Source organism: Notothenia rossii (genome assembly GCF_949606895.1).
Source record: "Notothenia rossii genome assembly, chromosome: 5".
Classification (NCBI taxonomy): domain Eukaryota; kingdom Metazoa; phylum Chordata; class Actinopteri; order Perciformes; family Nototheniidae; genus Notothenia; species Notothenia rossii.
This window is the reverse complement of record NC_136903.1, coordinates 18393872-18408010: the sequence shown is the minus strand read 5'-3', so window position 1 is coordinate 18408010 and position 14139 is coordinate 18393872. Positions and strand designations below refer to the sequence as shown.

Sequence of the window (14139 nt, the reverse complement as noted above, 5' to 3'; positions counted from 1 at the left end):
TCTATAATTGGCTGATCAGGAATTACAAATATACACATATAACTTCTTTGGTCATTTTCGTAACATTTATGAAGACGCAGACAGTGATATCACAGACAGTTCATTATGGGATAAGCATCTTCTTTTTAAAACTTCCTCTTTTCAAGGATCTCCTCTGCTTCCATCCCGTCTTCCTCTTCTTTGTCGTCCCCAACAGGGTATTTCTCCTCTCCTTCGCAGTCCTCCACCTCATCTTCACAGTCCCCTCCATCTTCCTCTTCCTCCTCTTCCTCTGCTTCCTGCTCTTCATCTGACTTCCCACCCGTGTCTGGAGCGCTGTCAGGTGCATTTGCTTTCTGATCGGTCATAGCTTCCTTCTGAGTGCCTGCTGTTCTTTCTGTGTGTTTGTTCCTGCTCTGCAGTCCGTGGAGCAGACAGAGGGTGGCGCTGCAGGCGATGAGGGTCCAGATGAGCACGGGGGCAGGAACTCCTCTGACATGAGAGCGCACCCACCGCACCGCCTTGGCCACAGGGGTGTTAGGCAAACGACGCGGAGGAGATTTGTCCTACAGACAAAAGAGAAGAATATTAATAAGAGTTCAAAAGATTTAAGACTGGGAATGTAACATGCACTGCCCACTAGGGCTACACATTTAATTCCAATTTAAATTAAATCCCAATACGGACCAGTAAAATAATCAAATGGCAGAAAGCACAATGTTTGGTAAAACGTAGAACATGTGTAAAAATACAATTTTAAAATAAGTTTTATGTAATCCAAGCCTACAAATCATATTAAACAAACGTATTTGTTTGGCACAGATCTCCATTAGAAAGTCACTCCATAATATTTTAATATATCTATTCCATGATAATGGGAAATATGATCAATTACTCCATTATTTTGAATCATATCTTAATTGCAATATCAGTCTAAATAAATGCTATTAGTAATTATTTCCTAAAATGTGCAACCCTACAACTGACAAACATTTTTGTTTTCCATATTACTAAAAATATGTTTTTGAGATACATTTACCTTGAGTCCGTACTGAGTGAGCATGGTTTCCAGGAAGGTGTTGCCCAAGTGCACCGTGGGATAGAATTCCTCATCATAGACCCGCCTCCACCAACGCTCTGGGTAGGATCTGCCAACAGAGAGCAGCCAAAGAAAGTAAATAAAGGTTTTCAGGAAGTATTTGCACAGTAAAAGTAATGAATAACTAAAATTGCCTACATAAACTCCCTTAATAAAAAAGGTTTTGGATGAAGAATTTATTAAACAATGTTTATTGAGTTTGAGTTTGGCAGTAACGTTTGAATGTGTGCTTTCAGCATGTCATTTCAGAGCTGAAAACAATCAAGATTTCTTCAGAGAGCAAGAGAGAGAGAGCGAGAGAGAGCACTGACCCGTCAGCCTTGGGTTCAGTAAACCAGTATCTGTAGCGGTGCGCTCGGAGGTAGGCCGGGGGCTCCTGGTGGAACGGATACTGTGATACGTCCGTCTGGATCAACTCTATCACTGCACAACAGAAAACAAAGCTTTGAGATCAGCTTGTTCCTGAAAACCAACAAACACTGCCTTCATTAACATTGAATCATTTAGAGTAGAGAACATTTTCTACACTGTGCACAGCGTACATGTAGTCCTGGTCCAACAACATTGTAACAAAGTTGGGCTGTGTCCCACACTAACAACTCTAAAGATGTACTGTCATTTTATGAAAAATAGTTACTGTTGACTTTTATTCAGATGTCATCAAAGTAAAGATGCTGCAGAAGTGTGTGTATTTCTGTCTGCAGTCTTTCTTGTTAGCACAACTTGGGTGCAAAGAGATGTTACAAACATTTTTATAAATGGTAAGAAAGATCTTTTTGAATGAACCCTGGCAAGGCATTAGGTGCAAAGATCCAGGGCTGGATTAACTTCTTATCACAACAGTGATGTGATCTCCTATTATGTGTTGTACAAAAACGTAAGCATTCAAGTTTTAACCAAAAAAAAAGCCAAGCCAGCCGTGTTGTTTTTTGCCCATCACCCAATCAGTTGTATTTCCCTTTAAGGAAATCAAAGAATGATAGGAAACAGAGAATAACAGCATACCATCTCTCTTGCCCTGCAGCAAGCGGTACATGAGGCTGGTGAACCATGGAGCCTGTGTTTGATCCCCGAGGGCAGCAAACCACATCTGCCAGTCCAACCGCGGCTGGTGAGGAGTCACCACAGCCGGGGGGGCACTTAGGTTGCCTGGCTTGTACATAAACTCAATCTCCTGAAAAGAAAAGGAACATACTGATAGGAATAACTCTTGTTGTCCAGTGCTGCCTCAATGGTTATACTCACAGTTACAGATTGTGAAAATTGGGGGCCTCTCATACTCATTAAATAAAAGAAAAAAGCAGAGCAGGCCTGTCATCATTAGGCAAACTATTATCTCAATGAATGGTATGGTCTAATTTTTTTTTCATGAAATAGAGAAAAATGTCCATTGCAGCTTCTTGAAGTCCAACATCTCAATCCAAAACCCAAAGATATTTACCTATAAAAACGAATTAAACAAAAGGAAAACAGGAAGTCTCCATATTTGAGAGGCTGAAAACAGCATTCCTGCCATTTTTGATTGAAAAAAAAATACTTTTAAAATAAATTATTTAAATACCGTAATTTTCGGACTATAAGGCGCACCTGAATATAAGCCGCAGCAGCTAAATTGAATGATGTGTACATATATAAGCCGCACTGGACTATAAGCCGCAGGTGTTTTAATGTTTAATTACCATATATAAGGGTTCGTGCACAGAGGGGATTGTCGGGAAAGAGATGGCTGTTTGAGGAAGCTCCCATTTATTAACATTTCAACAAACAAGTTGCATATTTGCATAACGTATTCAAGTGTTACCATTTAGTGCAATAGTAGCTACAGAACATGTACTGTGCTGTGTAAACTGTACTGTACAGAGCTGCCAACATTGTGTTATAGAAAGTAGTAGCATGCCGAGCGGAGGAAGGCAATTTTTTTTCCGGCGGGGGGTCCGAGGTCCGCCGAAGCCCCCAGAATGCCCCCTTATTTCATTTTTACTTTACTTATTTCTATTTATCTTTTGTATTCAACTGTTTCTATTTTACTGTAAATTGTATGTATATATAGTTCCCTATTCCTTTTCCTATCACCCTGCTGCTATAACATGTGCAATTCCCTTACAGGATTAATAAAAGTTATCTTATCTTATCTTATCAGAAGCCAGAGACTTTACATGCTCTGAGATGCAATCTAGGTCATATTAGGACATGTTTTTCTGCAAAGTAAATTTTTTGTGTATAATTTCTCCTTTTCCCTGTACTGTTGCACACAATTAAACACCAACATACACAAAAAAATATTTTTATTAACCGAACAGAATTCATCATGAAACAATACTGAACAATAACACATGAAAAACCTGTACACAGCCTTTTTTAGAACAGAGTTCAACTCAAGGGAACCTTTGGCTGTGACATGACCATCTGATCAACCTCTCACTTTAGATGGTCATAGGTTGCTGACTTGGCCTTGGCAAGAGTTGTCTTGGAGTACGCCTGCTTGTAGCAGACAGACCCCTTTGCCACCATGAATTGTTTGTGGGTAATGAGGGTACTCAGGGTCTCCATTCCCATACTAGGTCTGAACTCCGTTCTGTTTTTTGTGACAAGACTGAAGATGCGTTCGCAGTCTGCATTGGAATGGAAGATGCAGAGGATAGCCAGCATTACCTTGCAGAGTAAAGGGTACTTGAGATGGCCATTTCCATCCTTCAGCTGACTCATCAGGTGCCACTGTGTGTCTGGTCACATATATAAGCCGCACTGGACTATAAGCCGCAGGTGTTTTAATGTTTAATTACCATATGTAAGGGTTCGTGCACAGAGGGGATTGTCGGGAAAGAGATGGCTGTTTGAGGAAGCTCCCATTTATTAACATTTCAACAAACAAGTTGCATATTTGCATAACGTATTCAAGTGTTAGTATTTATTGCAATAGTAGCTACAGAACATGTACTGTGCTGTGTAAACTGTACTGTATCACATAGTGTTTCAGACACACAAACTTTTCAACTTTCAAAATTAAACGGTGCGCTCCCAGCGCACGTACCGGCAGTGATCTAGAGCAGCGGTTTTCAACCAGTGGTACGGGGACAAACTGTCTCGCTCTCGTAATGTCTGTCTGTCTTGCTCTCGTTCTGTCTCTCGTACCACTCTCGGTTCCACTTTTACTTTTGCGCGCTACCTGTCTCACTCTTTTCCGACCTCCAGCTTTTCCTGCTGGAACCCGCCGCTTAAAGGTGGGGGTCCGCGGACCGGCCATAGAGCCCATAGAGTTAAAGGCGGTGGCCGTTAGCTTTAAAAATCCATAGATTAGCCGCACCGTTATATAAGCCGCAGCGTCGAAAAATGGGAAAAAAGGCGCGGCTTATAGTCCGAAAAGTACGGGTATGTTTTAATATACTCTATTGACTTCACATATTTTTCACATAGGCCTATCTGACTCTGAAAGCCAGCTACGAACCTCACCGCACGGCACTGGTCTACATGAATAGAATTCTTCATCAACAGCGGGAGCCAAAACAGCATAGCATCCTGGTAACAGTAGTGAGGGCATTACAAAAAAGAAGTACAGCCGATCCTATTGGCTCTTTGCCAACGCAAGGGACGAATCATAAAACGGCTTATATGTGAGCTTTAGTGCTGGTTGGATGTCAACACATGCACGAGGCTGCCAGCTCACCGATTCATTTTTCGATTTGTTAGGTAATGCGTAGGATATTCAAGTCAAGCGTAGCGGCGTAATTAGGGCCTGGAAATCGTATCTGCTACGCCAAAATCGTGTATGTTGGCAGCTCTGACTGTATCACATATCGTTTCAGACACACAAACTTTTCAACTTTCAAACTTAAACGGTGCGCTCCCAGCGCACGTACCGGCAGTGATCTACAGCAGTGGTTTTCAACCAGTGGTACGGGGACAAACTGTCTCGCTCTCGTAATGTCTCTCTGTCTTGCTCTCGTTCTGTCTCTCGTACCACTCTCGGTTCCACTTTTACTTTTGCGCGCTACCTGTCTCACTCTTTTCCGGCCTCCAGCTTTTCCTGCTGGAGCCCGCCGCTTAAAGGTGGGGGGCGCGGACCGGCCATAGAGCCCAGAGTTAAAGGTGGTGGACTGTAACCTGTAAAATCCATAGATTTAGGAGGTCCCCTAATGGCCGTTAGCTGTACAAATCCATAGATTAGCCGCACCGTTATATAAGCCGCAGCGTCGAAAAATTGGAAAAAAGGCGCGGCTTATAGTCCGAAAATTACGGTAATAAAAAAAAGTTTTTTTATTATGATTATTTTACTTTGAATTGCCTAATTGATTCGTTGTCGATCAACTCTGGACATCCTTAACAGCCATATTTAGATCCTATTAAAACCATCGCCAATGAGAACTTCTTTCTCTCACCGTCCATGAGACTGCGTCGTTGCTTCCCTCGATGACGACCTCCGGCCGCCCGCTGACCCCGGTCATCCTTCTGAAAAGGCCGTAAGAGTTGACCAGCTGGAAGCGATCCACCAGGTCGTAGGCCCGACGCACCCCGGGCCACAGCTTGCCGTGAGAGTCGTACTCTATATAGCTGTATGGCACCTGGGACCGAGAAAAAAGGTCAACATAAGTAGTGACAGCAACCAGGTTGGAAGGAATAAGGGCTGCACAATAAATTGTAATATGGACAAGTGCGATAATCAAATGCCAGGAAGCACAACAGAACTCTGATGAACTAAAGAGCAGATCGCGTTCACACCATGGTTCACACACGGAATAAGTCTCTGAGGGAGGCCCATTCCCAAACCGCCCCCTACACCCTACCCCTAACCCTCCGTTTGCGCATTCACACGGAGGGTCCGTCATATTGAGGGCTGTTCCAAACCAACGAGTGTGGAGCGGTGTGGAGGGGGAGTGGGCTATCAAGCCCTCAAACAGCGAGTCTGCAGCGGTGCTGACTTGACACCGGTCTCTACCTGACCGGAGACACGCTGTGTGTGTCCGTCAGGAAACAAGCTGTTAAAAAGTAGTTCCAGCAAACATCCACTGATAAACTGCGATGTTAACAACCTCATGATAACCTCATATGTTTTTAACTTAGGATCATACCTGTGTTTAGTCTAGAAAAAGGTAAATGTGTGCATTTTATTATAAAGTTGTGTATATTTACAGACCGTTGCAAAAACTAAGAAGCTTATAAACATCAGGTTTAAAACTAAAAGAGCTTTGAAACACAATGAAAGATGTTTGGAGTTTTATTTGAGTTATTAATTTAAACTTTTTATCTAAGAGATGCTGATTTGAAACCGTTGTTACATACAGTTACGGCATTTCCTGTTTCTGCCGGAGGGAGGGGAGGCCGTCCCAAAGCTTGCCGCTGTATTTACTCCCTCCATCTGACAGGAGGGAGCCTCGTTGAGCTGCGACTGTGGCTACAGACGGAGTTCACTCCGTCACGGAGGGGTAGGGTCGAGGGAGTGGTTTGGGATTGGGCCTGAGGATTAGGCAAATGAAGCCGCTGACGTCACTTCTTCTTCTTCTGCTTTGGGTTTACTGGCAGGCCGCAAACAACTTCACGGCGTATACTGCCACCCGAAGTCCCCGGCCGGAAGTCCCCAGAGTTGAGGACAGCCTTCTGAGTAAATCGTCAGAACGCCGACACCTCATCATCCCTCCACCGCTCCCATGTTTTTTTTTGTGTTGCCATAAGTTAGTCTCTTCGTTGGTGCGCTGGGCTAATGCTAATAATGCTAATGCCAGCAAATACAATAGCGGCTTCACAAAACCTTTCAGAGTTTTACGGGGCGTGGTTTGCAATTCGCCCAGCCAATCAGAAATGGGAACCTTTTTTCTCCCATGAAAGTACCTGCTCTCAAGGTAAAAAGGTTCTCATGACCTAAGTTCTAGATCCAGATTTTTTTGGTGTGAACGCAAAATGTCAAGAACTATCGGAGCTATACTGGCAAAAGTACTCCGGTGTGAAAGCGCCTATTGATGAGTTTCCAACAACACCCACCAGACTGACGGTGAACATAGCTGCAGTGGCAGCAGCAAACACGGACCACTGAAGAGTTCCCCAAAACCTCTTCAGGAAACCGGAGACACATGCACACCTGGAAAAACAAATGAATTTCCTATGTTATATTTGGTCAACACGCAATATAATCAAGAATATATACACACAGAGTCCTACCTGAACATGGCTGTGACCATCTCCCAGGTGAGAGAGAGGACACCGATCCAGATAAAGGGGATGGTGACCGTCTGCAGAAACTGGTTAAACTGGTGGTATGTGAAAGCTGCAAGGACAAAAGTGTTAACAAAAGACAGCAGAATTAAACTAGAGAATGCAATTCATGAAGAAATTGCTAGTGGGAATGCTTTATGCTGAAATATAATGTGTAAGGAGAAAGTGAATAATCAGGAATATTTCGATGACTGAATGGTTTCCATATGGAATGGAATGCTGTTAACAGCATTCCCACTAAATGAATTACTCCTATTGAAAATGACACCTACCTGTCTTGGAGGTGATGCTCCTCTTTGTTGAGTCCAACTTCAGGTCAAAGCATACAACTGATCCGAAGATCATGAGAGACCAGACTGCCAGCTCCAGCAGGTAACACAACCAGGAACACAGCCTAGAGTCTGAGCAGATCAAAGAGAGAGCGTGAGGAAGCTGTGGTGAGAGAACTTTGGCAGAATGGATAAACAACTAATGAAATTATATGAGCTGTTATGTTTATCATACCATTGTTGCTGATCTTTTCTGCCTTGCCTAGCCAGAAGTGTACATGCTGGTCATCCAGCAGCGACAGACAGAGAGCCAAAGTCAGCAGGTTGAAGAAATTGTAGTTGCCGGACAAAATGATGAGCACTTGGAGCAACACCTTCAAAAGAAAAAATAAATCCAGATCAATGAATAATTTATTCTGCAGCACAAACCAAGCAGCTACTTGAGAGTACAACAATATATTTTAATAAAGCACAATGCTTTAGAGGCAAACTGACTCTCATTTCAGATTTCAGTTTGTGATAGCACACCCTTTTCCCCTACCTGCAAGTAAAAAGCCCCGATCCGGAGTCTGCGCTGAGGACTGAAGAAGAGCAGCGGTACAACGATCTCTATGACGAAGGTCCCCACCACACTCAGCTTCTGCCACCACAATGGCAGCTGGTGGGCAAACCAGGCCAGGGAGGTGGGGAGACACTGCGTCTCGTAGTGATACGTCAGAGCTGCTCAACACACACAAACAAAAAGTCTTTACCTGAGAAAAAACCAATGCTATATCATTTGAACGCGCTGTAGTCAGTTTTAATCGGAAAAACTCCAAATATAGTTTTCAAATTGTCGTAATATCGTCTGGAGATGCAATGATTAGTCAAAAAACTGACGAGACAGACAGATTGACAGAAAAGTATATCGCCAGATATTAGGATATTTGATTATTATGCATAAAATGCTGTTTTCACCCAATCAAAGATGAAGATTTCCTTATTAATATCAATCTTTTTCATATTAAACTGAAAATCTTTGGGTTTAATACTGGAAAAACAAGACATTTATATCCTTAGAGTTGGAAAACTTTTATGAACATTTATCACAATTTGTTGTCATTGTTTAGACCAGATTATTTAAGCAATAGCTCACGACAGGCCGTGGTATATGCTCATTATATCACAGCTAAGGGGCGTGGTTCGGCCCGACGCGAAGCGGAGGGTCGACAACCCCCTTAGCTGTGATATAATGAGCATATACCACGGCCTGAAGTGAGCTATTGCTTTTATAAAACGGTTACCAAGTGTGGCAATATGAAAGAAAAATACACACTCTAATTTAAATAGTTTTTATTAGTAAATAATGATGTTCAAAATAAAATAGTCCCTCCGTTGCCTTCTGCACAAAACATAGTGCAAGGTGGTTGTTATGCAACAACACTAACAGCAAGCGAACATATTAGACAGAGAGCGTTGATCCATTATTTGGCTGTTTATCTACATGAATGTGTATGTTGCCGTTTATTCTGCATCCACTGAAAAACTGTCCAGCATCAGTAGCATGGCTTACGTGGTCACTTGTATAGGTTGAGGTTGTTCTAGGCTGTTGCTTGGCGTGGCGAGAATATTGCTCCACTTTCTCCGGTCCCCGAGATTGGGCTTCCAGTAGCTCTGGAGAGAGCTTTCGCACCTGTGGCCACTAACGGTCATAATTTCTCTGCTTTGTTTCAAGACCCGCATCAGAAAGCTTTTGAATGGTGGTACTTTTCCAGTTGGTCTACCTGCTCTTCACGTAGCTCTGCATGTCGTAGTTTAGGTGCTTTTTTTTTTTCTGGAGATAGGCACTGCTCAATCCACTCCTCCATACTATAGTAAGACCCCCCCCGGAGGTCGAAGTTAATCTTAAATGTTTCCATTTTATGCTTTGTAAGTTTGTTTCGTAACGGAAGAAATTTAAATATATGTATAAAACTGACAAGTCAATCAAGCAATCTGATTGGTCGATAGCGTTTTTGCGGACCTCTTTGATTACAGATTTGAAAACATCGTTGCTTGCTTTAAAAGTAGCACAAGTCATTATGTTAAACCTTCAAAAGTATCTAGATATCCCTGCCCTAATGCCAAAGGAACTGCACACTGAATATGTTTTGGCGTTTGATGTCTATGTCTGGACCGCTGCGTCAAAAAGGAGGGCTTCTGCCCCGTTACTTCTCCGCTGCTTTCTTGTTCCAGTATGAAAAGCAAACTGCAGGCAGTTTGCTTTTCAGCCCAACGGTATACTGTTTTTCTCAGACGCGGAGGGATACTGACTTGTTGTGAAAAGTAACTTACAATTCTACCCGTGGTATACGCTCAGTATATCACGGCTAAGAACCAATCAGATTGCTTGATTTGACTTGTCCGTTTTATAATCATCAATTAATCGTTTGTCGCAGTTCCAATACCCTCTACACATACTCGCTACAATGGAAGTACAACAAAAAACAGACCCTCACTCCATCAGACTCTTATACATACCGGTAAGGCCCCACCATGTTGGGCAGCGGGACATGAGCTTCACCACACCAGAGGCAAACATGAGCCTGAACAGCAGCCAGCGGGTCAGCCAGAAGGTCAGGCGGTCGTGCTCTCTGACCCCTCGCGACCCTCTGAGTAACGTCAGTGGAGCCACAAGGATACAGAGGAAACCTGTCTCCAGGAGCAAGTTGTCCCTGGACAGTGAGAAGGATAAATTATTATATTGTTGGAGGTATAGAGGCAATAGTTGTTGTCATTCTAGTTTGTATACAGTGTTGTTGAACAGCAGCAGAAGCATGTTAACAGTGGACTGAGGATGGCGTACACTTAACGGTAAACCGCTAAATCTTTCTTGGGATCTCTTTAGTCAACTGCTACTCAGAACACTATTCTCTTAATAACCAAAAAAGAAATATTGAGTTAAGTAAATCAAGTAACTAAATCGGGATATCTTTAACCGATTGCAGGCAAAAATGTAACTAGAAACAGACCTGAAAAAGTGTGTAATAAGATAATAGTTATAACATTAAGGATAACTTTATAACATTTTTGATTATGTCTTAATTCAGCAAATAAATTTAAAAAAGTCAGTTAAAAGAACAAAGTCTTCTATGTGGTTTTGTATTGGATAAGCTGTTAATGCTGAATGTGCAACATTTACTTTATTCTCATTGAAAAACTTTTTGTAAACTTAGAAAGAAATCATATATTTTTGTGGCTGCATCAATTTTTTCAAAGATTGAATTTAAGTAATCCGAAAGTAAATCCAGAAGTATTGAGATATCATTCCTTTTTTTTTTGTATTAAATAATGCTTCTAATAAAACAAAATGACTTGTAATATGTATTCTGAAATGACTGCATTTCAAAGTAATCTATCGAAGACTGTCTATAAATCATAACTCACCATTGAAAGTAGAGAAAAACCTGGCCCACCTGAAATGAGAAACAGAAGTGACAGATGAAAGAGAGAACACCTTGACAGATGCATGTGAAAGAAGACTGGGTGCAGTTAAAGCTGTAAACTTACCTGGTACATGGACAGGTACAGGGCCCAAAGGCAGAAAAACACCAGGCTGTCTCGCAGAGACTCCACCAGCGTTGCAGCGAAGCTCAGTGCGGCCCCCAGAAGACACAGCAGCTCCATGGCGGTGTGAGTGTCCACGCCGAGCTGAGGGCCAAACCACAGCAGGCTGGGGGAAGACAGCAGCTGCTCCCAGAGAGACTTACCGCTGTATTTTAGCTGCCAGCGCGCAGGCAGCAGCCCTTCATTACCATAGAGACCTAGCAATAAACATGGGAAGCAACAATTAAATCAACATATACAGCTTAGGAATTTAAACCATTGCGATCCCTTTTGCTTTTTAAGGAGGAACTGCATTTTTTCACTCATTCATTTGCAGAGGTGGGAGAAATACTCAGATATTGTGAAAGTACCATAGTGTAGGAATACTCTGTTACAAGTAAAAGTCCTGCATTCAACAGGTTACTCAAGTAAAAGTAGAAAAGTATTAGCATCAAAATATACTTAAAGTACCAAAAGTAAAAGTACTCATTCTGCAGTGGGTCCATTTCACAATAATAATATGTTTTGATGCTAATTTGTTTTTGTATTTGTTAAATAAACCTTCTTGTATCTTTTAGAAAATCCATCACTCCTACAGACTATAATCATGATCAATGCCTGCACGGTACAGACAAGCTAGTAATGTATAGTAGATAATATTAACAATTTATTTACATACCACTTTTCAAGCTTCAGAATTAGTGCTTCCCAGGTTAAAGAATTACAGAAAAATTATTATAAAACAGACAGCATAAAAGCATTTAATGTATTTATAAACAATAGACTGCTTTCTACATGCAAGTGTGTTTACAACCCTAATAAAATAACAAATAAAATGTACATTTGTTTTAATTAATATATACTTATTCCTGTAATTGTTATGAATTAATTTAAAAATCATGCCCCGGAAAATGATATTGACACTGTGACTTATAGGCATTGCACAGTGTGTATGTGTGGTCTCAACACGGGCGAGAGCGAGGTCTTCTGGAGGGCTACTGATAAGGGCGTCATAAAACAGCGGGTGTGTGGTTACTGTAAAACTTTACATTAGTGCGTGTGTGCGTTTTCACAGCCGTTTTGCAGTCTCTCTGCAGATGTTAGCTCGTAAAGTTAGCCAGGAGTAGGAAACGCTTTCTGACTACAGCCCACTGAAACTTCCTCCTCTTCAAGAGAATACAAGTTGCCAGCTGAGCTAACAGGCTAACACAGACAGTAGTAGTAAGTTAGGAGAGCTAGCTTCCACACAGGCTGCAGAGTAGTGGGTCTCACCTGGTATTTGCACGTAGAGGGATACAAAGGCAGTCAGATAGATGACCGCCATGCTCCAGAGGAACATGCGCCGTGGCTGGATGATTTCCCCCATGTCTAGGCCGGGCTGCTGGAGGAGGAGAGCCGCTGCTTCAGGGCCGAGTTACCGCTGTCTGCTCCTGGAGCAGAAGGGGTGCAGGGCAGCAGGATTTGTTAATGTAGCCCGGGGACAGGGACACGTAGCGGGGAGCGATTCACACACACAGCCGGAGGATGTCGCTACCGCTGCTTTCAACAACTCTATGCTGCGTTCATGAGCATCGGATAAAATACGTGCAGTTTAATCTTGTGTCAGGGATGGTTTATTATTTCATACTAGCAATTTGCTCTTGTGCATATTTTTGTATACGCGCTGGACTCCTGAACAGGTGGAACATTCCAGGTCATACCCTCTATATTTCAGTTTTTTTATTTGATTATGGAATTATTCTTGTTTTTGTTCATATACAATATTTATCAGTAAATGCACAAAAAAATGTAAACGTAGTTCATTTAAAAGCATTTAAACCTCTAAAGCATAGCCGTGGGAACATGTTTCAAATGGGGGGTGCTGTGGGGATGACACCAGGGGCTGGTTCTGACCAATGTGCTGCCCTATAGGCAAGATTTTAGCTGGCAATGAAAAACCTCTGCAAAAGACAAATACACTACAAAAAGAGAAACATATTGACATGGTGGACAGCTTATATAACAAGGCTTCAAATGTATTTAGTATTAAAACATGTTTAAATTGGAGGGGTGGACTTCACATCCTCTAGGGGGGTCCGGGGGTGCCCCCCCGGGAAGATTTTTTTTAACATTTTGAAGTCAAATGCTTCAATCTGGTGCACTTTGAGCGCCCAATTACTAGACTGATCTAGAGGGTACAACAGATCGGTTTGCATTTTATTAATCAAATAAGTATGTGAACATTTCCAATAACCTACCATAGCCAATAACAAATAAATGTAACTTATTTTATTTGTGTTTATATTTGTGTTTATATTTTTAAATCTCTCCAGTTTTAAACGTTATTTTTGGTTTACTGTCCTATAGTATACATTGGAATGATTTCAAACCTGTTTTTATTTATCCTAATAATTATAAAAGGTGTGCCTTGGAAATATTTGTTTACATAAATTGTGATCAAAACGTTTGAGACTCACTGAGATAACTTAGACTAAAGTGAGCTATCCAAACCCTCAGAGTCCTTTACCTCACTGAGCCTCTCAGTCTGATAGGACAGAACTCTCCCTCCACATTATTGTAGAAACAGCTTCTTATATCCGTTAGCGCAGCAGAAGCTAACAACAATCCCCGCCGGTACCACGGTATCCCCGCGGTATCCCCTCTCTCTATCTCTCTCACTTTGGCTGTGAGCTGTGGGCGCCTGCTAAGCCAACATCCCCCACTTTCATCACTACAGCGCCCATCATACAGGGCAAATGGCAAATGTAACCGGGTTGAAAAAGGGTGTTATCTTTACTTAATTATGAATGTTGTTACATCAAGGCTGAAAATTCGTTTTTTTTTTGTATTATATCTTGTTGAAGTGCAGATCCCCTGTCCTCCACCAGGGGGTGCTGCAGCACCCTCAGCACCCCTACTTCCCACGGCCCTGAAGGGATGTGTTTAGTAAAACTATAGTCTGTAAAGGTAAAACCAATTTTGTTAGGACTTTACATTGTGACAGGGAAGTTATTTATTTGTTATCTTTTTTGGGCTTTGCACTTT

The 14139-nt window shown here is 42.0% G+C and overlaps 1 protein-coding gene across 1 annotated transcript; it reads right to left on the bottom strand.

The window, feature by feature from the left end:
- Window positions 1-43: 43 nt before the first annotated feature.
- On the bottom strand, window positions 44-12856 carry lmf2a (lipase maturation factor 2a). Its single transcript, XM_079685525.1, has 14 exons — window positions 12388-12856; window positions 11080-11333; window positions 10957-10985; window positions 10051-10244; window positions 8093-8271; window positions 7787-7925; window positions 7555-7683; window positions 7229-7334; window positions 7052-7148; window positions 5455-5637; window positions 2084-2252; window positions 1390-1501; window positions 1019-1127; window positions 44-545 (listed from the first exon to the last, which is right to left on the bottom strand). The coding sequence occupies exons 1-14, from the start codon at window positions 12479-12481 to the stop codon at window positions 126-128; spliced, it is 2214 nt and encodes a 737-aa protein (XP_079541651.1). The 5' UTR covers window positions 12482-12856; the 3' UTR covers window positions 44-125.
- Between the last annotated feature and the right edge of the window lie 1283 nt (window positions 12857-14139).